Raw genomic sequence first — 18,471 nt, forward strand, 5'->3', positions numbered from 1 at the left:
AGGGAATATGAAATTGGATCAGGCCAAATTTGTTGATGTGAACCACTAAACAGAGATTCAGCATTTAATGCTGCAGCCTGACAGTTAGAGAGCACTCTAACGGATGATTTGTTTTGTTAGCTTAAAGATGGACCAAAAGAGGACCAGACTGTGTGAGCTAAAACCGCTGGACCTGGTTTTCATTTACTGGAAAGGGGTTTGAAGTCTTAGGGAAGTTTGAATGTTAGAGTGGATTTGTCTTGCAAGATGTATACCACAGAAGTATTCAGAAGTCTCCCTTGTATGTCCCTCTCACAACGTGGGTGTTGAAGTTCTCATTCCTGGCACCTTATTTGGGGATAGTATTCTTACAGGTATGAAATGAGGTTATTAGGATGGGCCCTAATCAAATACGACATTATCTTTATGAAAGGGGAAATTTGAACACGGAGACACACATAGAGGAAAGGTGATAGAAGGTGGCACAGGGAGAAGACCACCCTACTCAAAACCAAGGAGGGAAGCCTAGAGCACATCAAATTCTCCCCTCACAGTCCTCAGAATGAGTCAACTCTGCTGACCCCTTGATGTCTGAGGTCCAGCCCCCCAAAATAGGAGACACTCATTTTCACACTCATTTTGGGGTACTTTGCCCTAACAAATAATATACTAAGCATCTAATAAATGCTATTCTTATTATAATTTTTTATCACTGCTACATTCTGAAAAGAGTGAAATCATAGACCACCAGTGAAAACTCATCAAAAGTTTCTGCATGTGCCAAAAAAGCAACTACCTAGCACTGGTCTTATGAAACTTAAGTTTAAAAGCTGTATTTGTATGTTCATGAGTCAGAAAACAGGTTCTGTTACTTTCTTATTTTTTAGTTGCCCACTTATTTTGTCACCTATATTTTCTTCTTTTGGAATTTTCTACCTTTTTCCTACTTTGTTAATAGTTTAGTCCCATAAACCAAAATTACCTTTTTCCTAATTACAAATATAAAACAGTTTATTAATGCCATGTTCTACTTGATTCTTTGGACAAAGTTTATCATAATAAAAGTTTCTATTTATGCAGAAGTAGCATGTATATAATCACATTCAGGCCTCCCTTCAGATTTTTCTCATTCCTATGGTTCTTCAGCATTCAACATGAAGATATACACCGAGAATCTGTACTTCAAGAAAGATACCTTCACAGAACCTTCCATGTTCAGCAATATTTAATGTTTTAGAAGACATAGATCTGTTAGTTAAATGGGATTATAGACTGTAGAATGGCTTCTATCAGCTTCTACCCAGGCAGCTTTTCATCTCAGCTCTTTTGTTACATTTCTCTAAATTTGCTGGCAGTTTACATTTCTATCTACTCTGCATGTAAACAAAATAATTATCCAATGATACTAAAAGTGAATACACAAAACATCATTAGAAGCCAGAAACTAGGGTTCATTACTCTGCAAAATGGAATTACATCTTATGAGATATTCCTTAAAATATTTCTAAGAACACTGATTCCCCTAGATGTTGAACAAGAGGCTACCAATAACCACAATTTGCATATATATATATATATATATGTTGTCACAGTCTTAGTAAACTTCTAAAATGTAAGAAACTCTGAAACATAAACACTACAAACTTATAAAAACATCATTTGAAACCAATTCTCATGTTTTTTTAAGTTTGAGGAACAAATTTTTAAGTTTTTGTTTCCATCACTGTGCAAATGGTTAATTTTGGCTGAAATTTTTAAAAGTAAATAAAATGATTATTATTAAAAATGCAAAATAAATGGAAATAAGTTTTCTAATGAAGTCACTTTGGCATTTGCAAGCATTTTTACTTACAAATGGAGTTGCAGAAGCCTTAAAACTTCACTAAGTCTTTGGAGATGCCATGTTATTAAATGTTATTTTACATGCCCTTTTCTCCATTGTGATAATTTTGTTCTCATGGGAGGAAAATAATTTTCAGTTTCAAATGTAAGCACACCTCAGCAACTAGATTTTGTAGTTATCAATTAAAAGATATTGTTCAGCAACTGCCCTGCACAATAAACCAACTTTGTCTCCTACAACACATCAAAGTGTACTTCTTTTGAAATTCCTCAGATGTACTCATCACCAGACTGTAACCCTGGGGCTTCATTGAATTTGTTTATAATTTGTGTATTATCATTGCTGAGGGCCCAGCTTAAAATCTTGATAAAGAAAATGTGAGATTTCTTCCATTAAGAGTATTGCAAAACAAAGATCAAAGGCATAATTTTACTCCACAATCTGTGTGATCTAACTTGGTTTATGATTAAAGAATGATTTTAATTCTCAAACTTTTAAACTTTATTAAATGTTGTGGTAATGCATTGAATAAATTCCAGACCTACATAAATACACAGGCAGCTGTTTGTAATTTGCATTTTTATCAGTTTTGAAAGAGCACAATGTACTTCCTGCATCTTATTTTCAGAATTTGCATTTTATCATCTTTGGCTATCCAGTATATAGTATTGAGTACTTGAATATCTCATTCTTTGAATTTTCATTGTTGATTGTAAATCAGATGATGGCTGGCACTTATCTCTTTTCTCATTTTTCTCTTCTCTCAACCTCCAAGTTTACTTGCTACCATTTCTTCTTGGCTCTAATAATAGAATACACAAAATATTTCATTTTCTTTTCCAGGCTTCTTTAAGGCATTAGTAATCATATTTCTTTTCCTAATTACTTACCTTAAAATCTACAGGCAAAAAAATTAAGTTTTTGCTTTTATTCATAAATTTTCAAAATGTCATTCAAACTTCATCAGCTTTTCAGTGCTTACTGAGTATTGCATTTAGAGGGACAGGGAATGGAATTGAGATAGTACTATATATAAGTCTGCACTCTGAGATATTCAAAATGAACAGGATGAACACTCCATCATACGGAGACAGGCAATGCCATTCACATCAGCTCTATGCCTATCAGAAAGGACATGTGGCCTCGAGGGAAGGCTGGCAATGAGAATGACATCTCTAGTTGCCTTCAGCTCCTGGCCCTGATTCCCATAGACACTCAACAACTTCCTCTCCTACACTGTCCTCACAGCATCCAACAGCATTTTCCCAAAAGGCTCCTCTCACCCATTTACACTTCTCTGGCCTTGTCTGCCAGAGTCTTAATGAACAGACTGGTGGCAGCTTGTGTTTTCTGCCTCCTTCCCTTTAGCAGTCCATCTGTCCCCTGGGAAATATTGAAATTGCTGCTTTGTGCCCTAGCGAGAACATATGGGGGAAGAAACACAAGCTTATCTTTCTCTTCATATTCTGTCGATGACAATTGGAAAGGATGAGATCTGGAGTTACCTATTTCCTAATGAAAAGCAAATAAGCAAACAAAATTTATTTTATAAAATATTATGTTAATTTTATAAACTATTTTATGACATCCATTTAATTTCTTGAATCTAACTTCCCATTCTTACTGATGTGGAAAATGTATCCAGTTCTTTTTTACAAAAATTTAGTCCAACCCAGTGATTTCTTAGTCACTTCATTTTCATATTAAGTCACATATACATTTAAAACTTTTTCTCAGGGGTTTCTCCCTACCTCACCTCTTTGCTGTTGATTCTAATTTCTGGTATTGGAACAAGGGGAAATGGTTGCTGCTCTGTGACAGCTAGGAAGAGACTATAATTCCAACAGGCTTGACATGTCTGGGTCTTGAATGGAGGTTTCTTGAACTTTAATGTGTACCCTAATCAACAGGGGATGTTATTAAAATGCAGATTCTGACAAAACAGATCTGATTCCATATTTCTAGCAAGCTTCCAGGTGATATCATTACAGCTGGTCCTCAGACCATACCTTAATTAACAAGGGTTTGACTGGTGACGCAGGGCTTGGTTTCTGCTTATTTCTCTGGCAGAGGCTATCTATTGAAATTATAGCTGAGTACCAACCCCCCCACTTCAATTGTACTCAACAACATGAGCATCTTTCTCATTCTTCCCCAAATCTTTTATGATTCATGTTTATCTGGGATGGAAAAGGAGAAAGCAATTGGGATACAGAAGCATTCACTGGGTCAGGAAAGGGGTGGGGGGAAATTATATTCTTTAATATTCCAAATATCATCCCACTAATAAGGAAACCATAAGAGAAAAAGTTGTAGCTCAACAATTGCTAATTTCATTCAGGATGTGCATCAACTCTTTATCTCCTTTTCCCCACCCCAAATTAAATGCCATCACTTGAAAAACGTAGCTAAGAGAAGATATAGTTAATGAAATAGCACTGCAGCAGAGTTCTTTTACAGTACAATAAAATCAGGGTAAAGATGGGTGGGAAATAAAAACAATTGTTTCCAGTATATAAATATATACATAGGTCTGGAAACTGAGTCACAGCTGCAATCAAAAAGTTTTCAAGTTCCAGGTCAGTTATCACTTTGAAGAAAGGAAAATGTCTAGTCTGGATATATTCCGGTTCTTTCCAGGAAGCATTGATATTAGAGCTTATAGATTTCAGACTATTTTGAAAACACTGGGCTACTTATCTAGATAAGAGCTCCCTGTCTGAAACTTTTTTTGAAAGATTCAGTTGTCTGAGAAGTGATGAAATTTTATTGTGTATGGTTTTCCAAATCTACTAATCCAGCCCTATTCAAGCTAGGAAAAGATTATTTAGCAAAAGACCCACCTGAGATCAGGACTCCCCACAATCCTCTGCCCTGAGGAGACTCCCAGGATCCCCATTTCCTCCTATAGCATAAAGTACTACAAGGTAGAAAGCTCAGTACTTAGTGCCTTCTACCCGAGAAAATTTATCTTGGATGTCCTGTTCAGCCCATACCAGCCTATATTTATCGATGGTAGAGATAGCGAGGCTTAGACCCTTATTTGTGCCAAAACATGATTTAATCTGTTTGTGTCTTGTAGCATATAGCAAAGAATACATCTAAACATTTTATAAAACTGCTGCACTAACTATTCCTGTTGATGAAGAAAGAATTATATGGAGGTTTTCTGATAACACAAAAATAGGCAAAGAGGGGATTAAAGATGTACCTCAGTGGTAGAGTGCTTGCCTAAGCATGCATGAAGGCCTGGTTTAAAAAAATAACTGACAAAGAGGGACACAATAAAACAAGGTAAAATTAAATTGCTGATAGACAAGAGAACTACAAAACTCCAAGTAACTAAGTGTGCATATGTATCTTGACATTTGTATTCATTTAAATTTTTTTCTAAAATGTTTCTTAAACTTAAAAACTTGTCATTCATTTTCAGAATCACATGATACCTTAAAGTAAATATTTACCTGGATATATTTTTTCAGTTTTTGAATAAGGTTTTGAAAAAGGAATTCTTTTTCGCCAGGCTGAACCATTATATGAAGTTGACATGTATTTGTCTGAAAAAATAAAAGAAAACTGCTACTGAATATTTTTGAACTTTAAAATCATATTCCAAGAGTGTTTCAAAGTTATCAACATCTCAGCAGTGAAGCTCTTCTCTAAGTATTTCATTTTACCATTTCAAAGCTAAGGAGGCATCAGTGATATAAGTGAGACCACCGAAGCCATCACTGATAGTGGCTATGGATCTCTTAATTGGCTTTCCAATTCCTTAAATAAGGCTCTCTCCCATGAGCCACACTAGAGGAGAGGGTGATGTCTGAAGGCAATCAAAATATTTCACTACCTTGCTTTACCATAATTTAACATAAGATCTTGCTAATCTTGTAGAGTTTTATTTTTTTTAAATGTGGCACAGCCCAAGTCCTGTTTCCTTCCATGAATTGACTTCCAACATCAGAGCAATCGCTTTGCTAGAGCAAATTCACTGCCCCAAGAAGCCGAAGCACTTATATACCCATCTAGTCCTTGGATACATACATCTCTCTAGCATTACTACTTTTCAACTATGATCTAACCTTATATTTGTGTTTGCACATATTACTATGAAGCTGTAGTTCTCAAAGCCTGGTTGATAATGATAAAAAGAATCCCCCCCCCCCCCCCGTTTTGGCATTTGCACTAATGACATAAAAACTAAAACAGCACAGAGTATAATTGCTCTATGCTATAATCGCACCTTCAGGGAAGTCTAGAACCTGGCAACAAACTGTTCTAGTACTCATTGTATTCTGCTCAGTCACATACTTACAGTAAAGTAGTAATTATTATTATTATTACTATTATTATTATAAATAAAACTAAGGGGTAGTTTCACTTAAGAATGTCTTTATTTACATGTAAACATTCACATATCAGTTTATTCTAAAACAAATAGAAAAATACTTTAAAAGTTAACTTCTTATTTAAGTTGTTGAAGACTCTAAGAGTCTTAGATTTTCAAAAGTACATAACATTTGGAACTTCACTAACAACATTGTGAACATGGAAAGATAGAAACGTGAAATTATAGAAACTTAAGTGGCATTTTTTCTTAGGTTGAGAGAAATGAAACCCAACTTCAAAAGAGCAAATTCCTCTGAGACAGGGAGAAAAGAGATTCGGTTCCCTTCTCCCCTGTGGCCTTGTACTTCCTGACATACACTCTGACTTTGCCTATTACATGATGAAATGATTTAGAAGCAATCTGTGCATGGTGGGAGAGATGAGAGGTTGTCAACAATATTGCAGTTAACCCCTGAAGTAACCCTTTCAGATAGTAATCATGAAGGCCTGAAGAACAGCCTGACAGTGATAACTGAACAATGCAGTTAGTGGAACAAGAAAATGTCAACCATCAAAAAGAACCCCCCCCTGGTGAAATGAAGCTGTCCAGGGGTAACAAAGTGCAGTGCTCTGAGGCAGAGCTCCAGGGAGGAACCGTGTCAAGTCATCTGCACCCACCATGAGCTTTCTTCCATAGCCTTTAAATCATGTGCACGACGGCACATGGAAGAAATCCTCCCTCTAGTTTCCATATTATGATGACGACCCAAAAAAGAAGAGGAAAGGGAGTGGTCGTGAGGATTAGCTGATCCATTAGGAAATTCCATGGAAATGCAATCCACAGACAAAGTAAACCACATTAGACAAGAGCCTCACCTGGACAGAGGTTGAGTTTGGGTTCCTTGTTAACATCAGCTTTGTGGTAGGACCCATTTGTGGGTCTGCTGCGTGGCGGTGCGTTCAGCGGGACAGTCCTGACGGTATCTCTTTGAACATGTATATAGGTTGCATTCTCAGCATTTCGATTTTTATTATTATGATGGTAACTCATTTTACTTTTGGGATTTGGGACCTGTACTGCTAAAAAACAAAGGTCAGAGGAAGTGAGGGATAAAACAAATGGGCTTCACATCCATAAAAACTATTTTGTGCTAATAGTATTTGATAGTACAATGGAAGGCAACATAAGCTAAAAGAATTAAGTTTAGAGGAGTTAGGTTTATGTCTAACATTTATGGTACATGACAGTAAGTTGTTTTTCACAAAGAACATATTTGATATCTAACGACTCTTCAAATGACAATTCAGAAACATAAAATATATTGACCCTTTACCTCTCCGCATTCCAGAGCCAGGAAAGTTCTTTGGTTCATCGTAAATCCATTTTCTCTTTTTCACACCTTTAAAATGAGGCTTCCTCACTGGCTGGACATCATTCACTTAGAGAAGATACAAATTTTTACAGTTTTTAAAGAGATTGTTTCATCTGAAAGTTACTGTAGGTGTTAATTAGATATCTGTGCATTCAAATAGCAAGCAAGGAAAAATGCACCACCCCAATACTTTATTTTCTAAAACAAAGGGTGATTTATTTTTAAGTGACAAAAAAAAAAAAAAAAAAAAAAAAACTATCTTGGAAAGAGATGGATGAGAAAAACCTTCAATAAGCAGCTTTTCTTCAAAGGCCTGTGTGGATTCTTTTAAAAGAATATAAAAATGTATCCCAAATATAATTATGATGCTATTTTTAAGTAATTTTGTAATATTTTCAACATAAATCTTTTTGTACTCTTTTAGTTCAAAAGCTTCTTAAAGTCTTAAGAAGTTGAGTGTACAGGTAGTTTGGTCAAACAAGATTGAATAATCAGAATTTGTAAGTACTAAAACCATAAATTTTTCAATTTTTACTTGCATATTATTACATCAACATTTTATATGCATTTTCAATTTTTCAGGAATTTCTAAGGTACATATTTCCAGCGAGACTTAAAACAATTTTGTAGATAGAGACATTGTTATTCACAAGTGACTACTGCAACAAAGGAAATGTGTATCAATCACGCTGCGTACTTGCTCTCTACAGTGTACTGATAAATCTTTGTCCCAGCATTCAACCTCAGTTTAAGCTGTAAGCCCTCAATGCAGCTCTGATTCACTGCCTTCTCCTCAATATCATGTCTTGCCTCTGTTTCCAAGTTCTCAGGTCTGGAAGTTGAAAACTGTATTTTTAACCAGTGCCACTACACCAAACTTGGCTTCCTGAGAAAAGGCGTAATTGTTCCCCTTCAGGGTCTCACTGGGAACCAACACTATTCTAGGGGTTCAAGAAATGAAATAAGGGACAGAAGGAAGGAGGAAAGGAATCAGGAAGATTCACAAGTCTTAACTGTATTCAAGAGAAGTAGTTCAGAGTATTGAATAGTAAGGATAAACAAAATCAAGAAAAATAATCCAAAACACAATGTATTGCCAATGTATTTCCCTATATAGAAAATTGTAAATGTTATACTAGTGAATCTTCTGAAAAGTAGTATGTTATTATTTTAACATCTATTTTAAACTAGTGGGAAAGCATATAAGTTACTAGGACCTACTTCACAATTAGAGGTTAGTACAGGAATATTTTATCTTTAATTCTTAGTCCTCAATAATTTTCAAACCATCCTTTTTTTTCTTTTTTAAAATTCTATTTCAAAATAAGCAAAACAAATCCACACTAAGACACATATATTTAAGGCCTAAAAGTGATAGAGCTAATGTCTCACTTGAAGAGGGGTCCTCTCTGCACTTCATACTGATATTCTCAGTAGCATTTAATACATGCGTTGTAGGTACTAGTCGGGTAGTTAGGGAACGCTTTGGATGAGGACTGTCCTTGTTATCTTTTAAAGCAAATTAAAAAAATAAAATGTCAATATTAGTAAAAGAAGCATTTCAGTTGGTATTTCAGTTTTCAAACATTATATGGGCACACCTCTTTAAAAATATAAATGTATATTAATTTTTAGAAAGTGTCTTTAAAATTTTTTAGTTGCCACACTGTACCTCAAATATCACTGATAAAACTTAAAAATCTGGAATAGCATCTATTATCTTCAATATATAAATGACATAATGGTGGCAATATTTTTAATGTCTTCATGCCAAAGAAATAAAAGGTTATTAATTTTATAAGTGAGCCCATTTAAATTGTGTTTCTGAAAATAATTTAAATGTATCAACTTTTATTTGCTCTATAATTTGGAGTGGGACTATCCAATAAGCTCTCCACAATGATAAAGATGTTCTAAATCTGGGCTGTTCAATATGGTAGCCACTAGCCACATGTGGCTACTAAACACTTGAAATGTAACTGAAAACTGAATTTTTAATCCTACTAACTTTAATAATTTAAATTTGAACAGTCATATGTAACTTATGGCTACCATATTAGTATAGTTATCAAAGAGTTTCTTTGATGGACTTTTCCATCTCTGATCAGAAAGGTAAAGAGATTAACATGATTTTCCATTAAAATATTTTAACACAAAAACCTTTTCCTATGCTTGAGGATATTTAATAGTCAGTAAAAAAAGTAGATGAAATGGGTTTACATTTTGATGTAGAAAATGTGAATTCCTCTAATGTGAGGTCAGCAGTACTTTTTGTCTGGGACTAAGAAAGGCGCTCAAGCAGAGAGGCTCCCAAGTACAGTAAATGTAGCATAGAACAACCAAGGATAGATTTTGTTGTTTCTCTCAATTATTTGTAGACTACAGTTAGCAGTGATCATAAAATAGGGAAGTTGTCATGAGATTTGTACTCTTCACAGTGTTCACAGTATTTTCTAACAAACTTCAGTCGTTCTGCTATACATTGGAAAAAGAAAACTGAAAAAGGATGTGGCATTATAATTTAAGAGAACCAATAACTTTAGAGCAAGCAAGGCTCCTAGAAATTATGTAGCCCAAAAGGTTAAAGTTTTCAGAGTAGGAAACTGAGGCTAAAAATGTTTGAGTTCCAAGGTTAAACAATTAGGGACAGAGCCAGGACTGGAAGCTCAGGGCTCCTAACTCCTATTCAGTGGATACTGTGCTTTATTACTTTCCCTCTTATATTGATTCCTATAACAACCAAGTTTTGTGCTTAATTTACCTATCCAAATTACAAATGGGTCAGTAATATAGAATGATTCATTACCTTTAGTATTTGAACATTTTGGTGTGGTGATTTCTTTCTCTTCAGTTAAAGCTTCACTTTCATCTACTCCAAGAAATATGATCCTTTGTGGAACATAACAGTCACCTCCTATTACAAAAAATTACTATCAAAAGCAGCAATGGCAAAAAGTGGTACAAAGCTACCTTTCAACACAGGAATATACTCCACAATATCCCTTTTGTCCACTTTTGTTTAAATACTTCAGTGATGCCATCCCTATCTCTACACATGTCAAAAATGCTTAGATTGATACATAAGTATTAAGGTGTATGTATTTGAATGCCCAAATGCAAACTTACATACAGAAAATTGCAAGAAAAGTTACATATTCAACAAAATTAATTCTCTTTTAACTTATGACAATCTCTAGTTTCACCTTTCACAGCTACTCAAAGTAAATGCCCATAGTTGCTCTAAATATAACTTATACACAAAATTTTCTGATCTTTTATCACACAAATTACCCTTTCTTAAAATCAAATATTTGTTTCAAATAACCTTCTTTAAAAATAACACCCATACATGAACTAACCTATGGAGAAACCAGTGGAAGTAATATAACAGCTGATATTTATGGAGCATTTTTCCATGTCCAACCTATACTACTACTAATAATTCAGTGTGCTATGTGATAATGGAAACACATTTCTGAATTGTTTTGAAACATTGTGGGCAAAAAAAGCACTTTTATTTCCTGAAAAACTATATCATGTCAGGTTTTGCTCAACTTGAAGTCACCATTAATGTTTTGAACCTAAATGTAAGACTTTATGTTTATCATTGCTTGTTTATCTTGATAGATTTGACTCATTGTTCTAACATATTAACTTCCAGCATCTGCAAGTTTTACAAACATGTCTCCATTAACCCAGTCATTCAATATATTCAATACATTTAAACATACAATCATTTATTGTACAAGTATTGTTTGAATGTACATAGTGTGTCAGATATTCTACTACAGAAAATTACCTGTGGTAATTGATTATATTTGGTTCTTGGCCTCATGATGCTTACATAAAACCAATGATAAAAATTTCAAAACAGAATTCACTTTTCTTCTATGAGCAAATGGCTTGTATAAGAATAACTTTCCTGCCAAAAGCAATTAAAAATATCCAAAACAAATTGATTGGGAAACAACCCACTGCACAGAACTGTAATGCCTGACAGTAATGGAGGCACACAAGTAAATTTCACATCTTCTCGACCCTGGCTTTTTTCTCTGAATGAGTTAAGCTCCACATTTACCATAGCTTTTTCCACGAAGGTATTTCTAATTCATCATGTGGGGAAATACATTCCAAGCAGAAATAGACTAACCAACTACTAATGAGAAAGAGTCCAAAGTTTGGGTGGCACAAAGTAGCTTCAAACTAAGGGAAAGTTTGATAGAGGTAAAAAGAGCAAAGAAGCAACGTCCAAAAACACAGACTCCATGTTTTCCACACACAAAGTGGGGCCCCAGAAAGCCAGCAAAAGAGCATCCAGGAGGCTAAAGAACTGCTCAGAGATGTTGGCAGCCGCAAACTCTTTGGGAAGCAAAATTTGGAGTTCAAGCTTCCCCAGGTTAGAGAGATCTTGGCAAACATGGAGGCTCTCATTGTAAACCCAGAAATGCAATGTTTTAGGAGCAAGGATCTTACCCTCAGAATAAGGACTTTATCTCAAAAGAAAAAGCAAATAGTGCATAATCCACTACATCATTCCTGATAAGGCCTAAAACCAAACCCTGACATAATTGAGGTAGCTTGTTGATAGTCTAGCTGCCTGCAAAAAGAGAGAAAAGTTTCTCTGTGGAAAACAACCTCATTCATACTGTATATATCATTATTATCCATAATGTCTGACATGTAATTAAAATTAGAAGGCATATTAAGAAACAGAACAATTGATAAAAAAAAAAAAACACAGAAGATGATGAATGATGTCCAAATACTGTGCAAAAGAAAGTTAGAAAAAAAAATGACTAATATCTAAAAAAAGACTAATGGGGAATTTTAATCAAAAAATTTATAAAATTGTCAAGTAGAAATTAGGAATTTAATACATCGAGTTAAGAGCAGAGATGAAGAGGATTAGTGAGCAGGACAAGAAGTTGGCAGAAAGGATCCAGATTTATCCAGTGAAATCAATAAGAAAAAGATACTTTTAAGTGGGCTAGAGATGTTAAAAATGCAACTTGACAAAAGAAGTCAAAATGGATAGTAAGTCAATGAACATGTGTTCAACATTACTAATCATTAGGGAAATACAAATTAAAATCACAATGTGAGATCACTGGCAAACCACCAGAATGCCTAAAATTAAAAGGAATAAAAATATTAAGTGTTGGTAAGAATATAGAGCAAGTTTACCTCCCAAAAATGAGTGCATATGACTTTGGAAGATATGTACAAGAATGTCTACAGAAAACACAAACTGGAAACAATTTCTAGCAAACCCCTATTAATCAGTACTCCAGGTGCTTTCATGGTTTTTCACAAATACAAGTAAAGGGGTAATAGAATTTGTTACAGGACCCTCGCATGCCTAGATGAGGTCTAACAAGGTGGATAGGCTAACCATTCTTACTGTAGTTTTCATGCAAAAATGAACAGAGGATGGAGACATTAGGGGGCACAGCACAGCATGTACAAGAATTTAGCTCTGGGGCACATGGAAGGGGTTTAGATCTCAGTTCCAACACCTTTAGTAAGGGCAGTCTCAGTCAGAAGAGTGGCCTAATGCTTCTGAACTTTGTTTTCCATTTAATAAAAGTTAAGAAAATAGCCTCCACCAGCATGAGTATTTTTATAACTTAATATAAATTATTTTAATCCACCTTAGATATGTGTGTGTATATATGTGTGTGTACATGTGTGTATACACATTTCCCCTAGAAGCAATGGTTTAATATTCACTAATTCAGTGTTCATGTCAACTTTATAGACTACAGCTATGGGTATAATAAGAATCAATTGCATGTGTGTGTGTATATATGCATACATAGGATGTTTTAGTGTGTATGCGTATACACACTATCTCTCTCCATATATACTCACATGCACATACACGTTTATACACACATGTACACACATTTGTATACATATAGAAATCTACACAGCAGTATAAAAGAGCTATTTTTATAATCAGCAACATGGATCAGTCTCATACAACTAGTCTTAAGTAAAAAAATTCAAACTAAAGGACTACAAACTGTACTTTTCCATTTATATAAAGGTCAAGAAATGCAAAATCAACCTATGGTACTGACATCAGGTTAGTGGTCACCATCAAGAGAGGACCTTAGACTTGGAAAGGAGAAGCCCTCTGTAGTATCATAAATATGGTTATATATGGGTGCATATGCATGTAAAATTTTATTGAGCTATATACTTGGGAGTTGCATGTTTTATTAAATTCAAAGCTCAATAAAATATTAAAATAAAAAGACTAAAGTGTTTTCCTTCAAATTGAATATTGACTAATCACATAACTTTAAATCTTCCTCACAAGGATGTTTTATCAGTTCAGAGGCTTAGGTATGTTTATGTTGTTCTCAAACATATATACTCAGGAGATACTTCTATCTGGGAACACACAGAACATTATGTGGAGAATCAAAAGATACAGATGCAGAAACCCAGTATTCCAAATGATGGAGAATTTTAACAATCTTTTGGTGTGGCTGTACAAACAGCATATTGTTCTCACATTATTATTATTAAAGAGAGTAACTAAAATGCAATGACAGTCTCACATTTTCTAAGACTCAATTAAGTAGGAAATATATTTCTGTTGTCACAACATAAAGAAAAGTTTATTTTTCATACAAAAACAACAGTTTACTAGTGGTTGAAAATAACCTTTTAACCAAGAGGGTCATATATTTAATAATATTTCAACAAAATGTACAACTAGAGCTAGTCAAATGAAGTGGGTCCCCATTTTGTTCTCTTCATTTACTGTTAAAGCTTATCGCTTCAAGAAAATCAAATGACAGCTAGGCTGTAATTACTGCAGACATAAGAAAGGATAAAATCAAACTGTGTTGGCACCAGGAAAAAGAATTGACAAGAGAAAATGACTAAAAATGTTTGAAATCGGAACTGCAGAAAATATCACCAATGTGCTTCAGATGTACTGGTCCTTACTGGTATCTTCCAAACTCCTTCCTGTTCCTCACACATTCTTCCTGCCAGCCACAAACTTTTTCCTTATCCAAAAAGTCTCTGTATCTTTTTCTAAAAGCTTAGAATTTTTTGTCAGAAGATGGATTTTCTGAAATGCTTTTGCTAAAACGCAGTTTCAAAATGTTTAGGTTACAGTACACAATTAGGATGTGATGTGTTGGCACAAATGATTTACATATCTATATTTAAATAGAGCTGTCTTGACATAGTCTAACTCAAAGGATTTATTAGGGTCCTCCTGTGTTTATAGTTCTATGATATTATTGCACATGCTTAATATCTGAATTCATTATAGTCAGAAGTTGAGCCTATGTGCGCATACACACACACACACACACACACACACAATTCTCATAAAAATACAAAAAACTGAATGTCTTGCACAATGAGCACAAATTCCTAGAGACATCGTAGACAAACAAGCCTTTGAAAGCATTTGATTTTATGATGTACCTCCAACTCCCTGCATTACACACAAGAAAAAGACAAAAAAAATTGATGACACAAAATTTCTTGTGGTGATAATATATCCAGAACCATCCAGTTACAAATTAACTCACCTCCATTTTCTAGAGCAACAATGTCAGTCCTTGGTTTCCTATCCAATGATGTTGTTTTTATCTCACTTTGCCTTTCAAATAGGCTAAATTTTGTGGGAACTGTAAGACCATCCCCTACAAATAAGAAAAAAAGAGATAAAGAGTCACTCCAGGAAAAAGAGACAGTCACTCAGAAGGTGAGTAAGAAAGAAGTTAGTGATAGAATTCATGATGAAAGTAAATAGATTAAAAGCTAATATAAATATTCTTTGCACAGTGATTTGATGAAAAACATATAAATACTTGAATTTTAAGCAAATTTTATAACTGTCAATAAAGCAGCAAACAAGTTTATTTTTATTCCCCTATTTGTATTACTAATCAAATGGTAATTTGAAAAATTCCAGTAGATCAACACTATTGTGAATACATAATGTGTTTATGCATAGGAATTAGCTAAAACTACTTAAAAATAAAAAAAAATTGTTAAAGCATAAAACAAAGCAAAATACATATAAATGGATTTTTAGTCTTAAATTTTTAATATTCACTGCTAATTTGTTTTGTTTTTTTCTATGTGATAGTGCAGGCCTGCAATCTGTTCTTAGAAATTTCTCATGAAGTCTTTCTTTATTCTGCCATCTGTTTGATGGTTCGTTGCTGCCACCTACTGCCATATATTCAAATAGTTCACCACATATAGATTAGCAAGCAGGCATGTTGTCCTGTACTTTCTTGATCCTTACACATTATCACACACCTGGATCTCGCACTCTGTCTCCCCCACCCTTTCTCTTTCTCACTCTCTTCCCCAACAGGAGCCTGGAGGGATTCACTTCTCTTCTACTCCTACAAAATGTGTTTTTAAGCTTACCCTAAATGCAAGAGAACCATGTAAACTCGTGACATCCATGGATTTCTCCGAGTTCCTTGTTTTATATTCAGAACATAATGCCCTTCTTATCTTGCTTCAAGGGGAAAATGCTCAGAAAGAGCAAAATCAGTCTCACCACACCAAAGGAAAAGTTCCAAGAAAGACAGAACCTGAGATTTGCCCACCAGAATTGTCCTGAAATTGCCTGGTATACAGAACATGCTCATTTAATGAACAAATATGCTCTTGCTCTGTCATTGTGTTATTCTGTGAAATTCCTTTAGTCTTTCTTGGACTTGGTTATCTTCTGTTTGTTTAGAAAAAAAATCTAGACCTATTTCACAGGAAAATTTATTTCACAAATAAGATTGTAAAAGAAAATGGTTCACAGGATTACTGCACGAGGTATGTAGTGTCACCATATATTTATGAAGTCTATTTATTCTGTGGCTCCTCTAGGAAAATATCATTAGGTTAATAGCAGCTTTTCATAGTAAATTTGGGTCAGCAAGTAAAAACACTTCTTTCTTACTCTCTAATCTGCTGTATTATTTATCATTTGGTGTACATCATACTAAATAATTCACCTTCTATCACATCAAGTATCTACTACAAATCGCTTTTAATGTTGCCTTTTCATTTCTTACCTTCCTGCAATTCACTGCCATTTTCCAAAGGTTTTTCTAGCTCTTTTTCCACTGTAGGAGCTATGCTTTTTGATGATGAAATATCTGGAGGAGTATGAAATCTATAGTATTCACCTAATCTCCCATAAGAAAAGAATGGTTAGTATATGTATCTCATCAAGTCCTGAAAAATCCACAAATTTTTGATTTCTTACCAGATTTATAACACATCTCCTTTATTGCTCTTTTTTCTTCAATTTCTTCAGGAGTCTTTGTCCATAAACTAGAAGCATCTACAGGATATGTTTTTTTTAAATTAAATTGTCCCAAATCCAAATAATCTGAAAATTTGTAAATCAGAAAGAAAAATCCCAAATATTGTTTTCATGGATGAATTATGCTGTTTTAGCTTTTAAAATTAAGAAATTTACATACTGGTAAATGCTTTTAATTGTTATCATTTTAAGTATTAGAATCAGTCAAGAGAAAAATATATGACTAATCACATATTATGTATCTTGAAATGAGAAGTTGAAGGCACAGACTCACACATTGAGATGGTGTCTGGAGGAGAATGTAGGATGAGAGACGTGGAGATGTAACAGATTAAAAAAATAATAGTTCTGTGAAGTAGAGGGACAGTGGTGGCCTATAACCCACAGAAGGACACGTTCCAGGGAAGAGACAGAGTGAAGTTTATTTTTCTGTGTGTCTCACTTGGATGTACATACTGACAGACACCACTGTGCTGTGGTTTTATGAGAGGAAAGGCAGAAGACCTGGTCCTAATTCTCTTCATACTCTTGTGAGGATCACCTGGGACAATGCAGATGATAGTACATCATAAATTATACACTACTCTATAGATTTTCATAACTCCAAAGATTCATGTAAGACAAATAGATGATTAATAGATATGCAGGTGAGCAGATAGACATATAATTAATGTGTTTTGTAACAGTTGCTATATATAAATGTGGGAGGTAATTTGCATCTCTTCAAATAATGCACACAAACACGAGATCTTCCCGTCATTATGCAGTACAACCTTCCAATCCAAATAATCACAAACATATGCAGACGTGAACAAATCAGAACATAATTACATTTATTTAATAAAATTAAAATAATTTTCTCACCAAAATCTGCCCTATGTATTATTACATCATAAACCTATCTAGTAGCTAAACAAATACGTAAAAATACTGCAAGGTTTTTAATATGCATTGTAATCTGATGAAAGGTTTACTAACCATTTTGTTCCTCTCCTTCTTCCTCTTCATCTTCAAAGTTAGTTTTTAAAACTAAAGGATGGTGAATGGGTCGTGATATATTATCCTGAGGCTTCAGAGGTTCCTGACTGTGGTTCAGGGGTGGAATTCCTTCCTGACTTTCTTTCTGTAGTGTGATATCTACAAAGAAAATTAACATTTCAGACCCTTCCTGACATCTCTTACCGTATATATGTTCCACCACCAACCAGTGCTTTCCTGATTAATGGAACACTTTGTTAAAATATGTTTCTTATTTTAGAAAGATTGTTAAATCATTTTAAAATAAATATCAAAAGTTTGCCCACAACTCATGAAAAAGATGTCACTTTATAGGCTCTAGAAGGTCATTTGGTACATCTGAACTTTTGGTCTTACAGGCAGTCTCCAACATAATGGTTCAACTTTACAATGGCATAAAAGAAACAGGCATTCAGAAGAAACCATACATCAGATTTTGATTTTTTCCCCCCAAGATTAAAAGTAAGCAGTAGATACTGTATTGGAATGGTGAGCAGCAATGGTGGCAGCAAGCCACAGCTCCCAGTCAGCAATGCAATCACAGTTTTAAAACCACTGACACTCTACCAGGTACTATGTTACAAAGCTATGATATATAGTAGGTCAGGCATATTAAA

General features: G+C 34.4%; 1 protein-coding gene across 3 annotated transcripts in view; it reads right to left on the reverse strand.

The window, feature by feature from the left end:
* Positions 1-1,283: 1,283 nt before the first annotated feature.
* Positions 1,284-18,471, reverse strand: part of LOC306662053 (uncharacterized protein C12orf50 homolog) — a 35,906-nt gene continuing 18,718 nt past the window's right edge. Inside the window, exons 4-12 of one of the 3 annotated variants that reach the window (XM_079141535.1) lie at positions 17,816-17,974; positions 16,778-16,855; positions 16,584-16,697; positions 15,084-15,197; positions 10,328-10,435; positions 7,483-7,587; positions 7,025-7,228; positions 5,287-5,379; positions 1,284-2,624 (exon numbers count right to left, since the gene is read on the reverse strand). In XM_079141535.1, coding sequence (XP_078997661.1) covers positions 2,599-2,624; positions 5,287-5,379; positions 7,025-7,228; positions 7,483-7,587; positions 10,328-10,435; positions 15,084-15,197; positions 16,584-16,697; positions 16,778-16,855; positions 17,816-17,974 — 1,001 coding nt within the window. In that variant the 3' untranslated portion in view covers positions 1,284-2,598. Of the gene's footprint in view, positions 2,625-5,286; positions 5,380-7,024; positions 7,229-7,482; positions 7,588-10,327; positions 10,436-15,083; positions 15,198-16,583; positions 16,698-16,777; positions 16,904-17,815; positions 17,975-18,471 lie in introns of all 3 variants that reach the window. The other 2 variants (XM_079141534.1, XM_079141533.1) reach the window with 2 other exon arrangements.

This window comes from Sciurus vulgaris, assembly GCF_902686455.1.
Source record: "Sciurus vulgaris genome assembly, chromosome: 5".
Classification (NCBI taxonomy): Eukaryota; Metazoa; Chordata; class Mammalia; order Rodentia; family Sciuridae; genus Sciurus; species Sciurus vulgaris.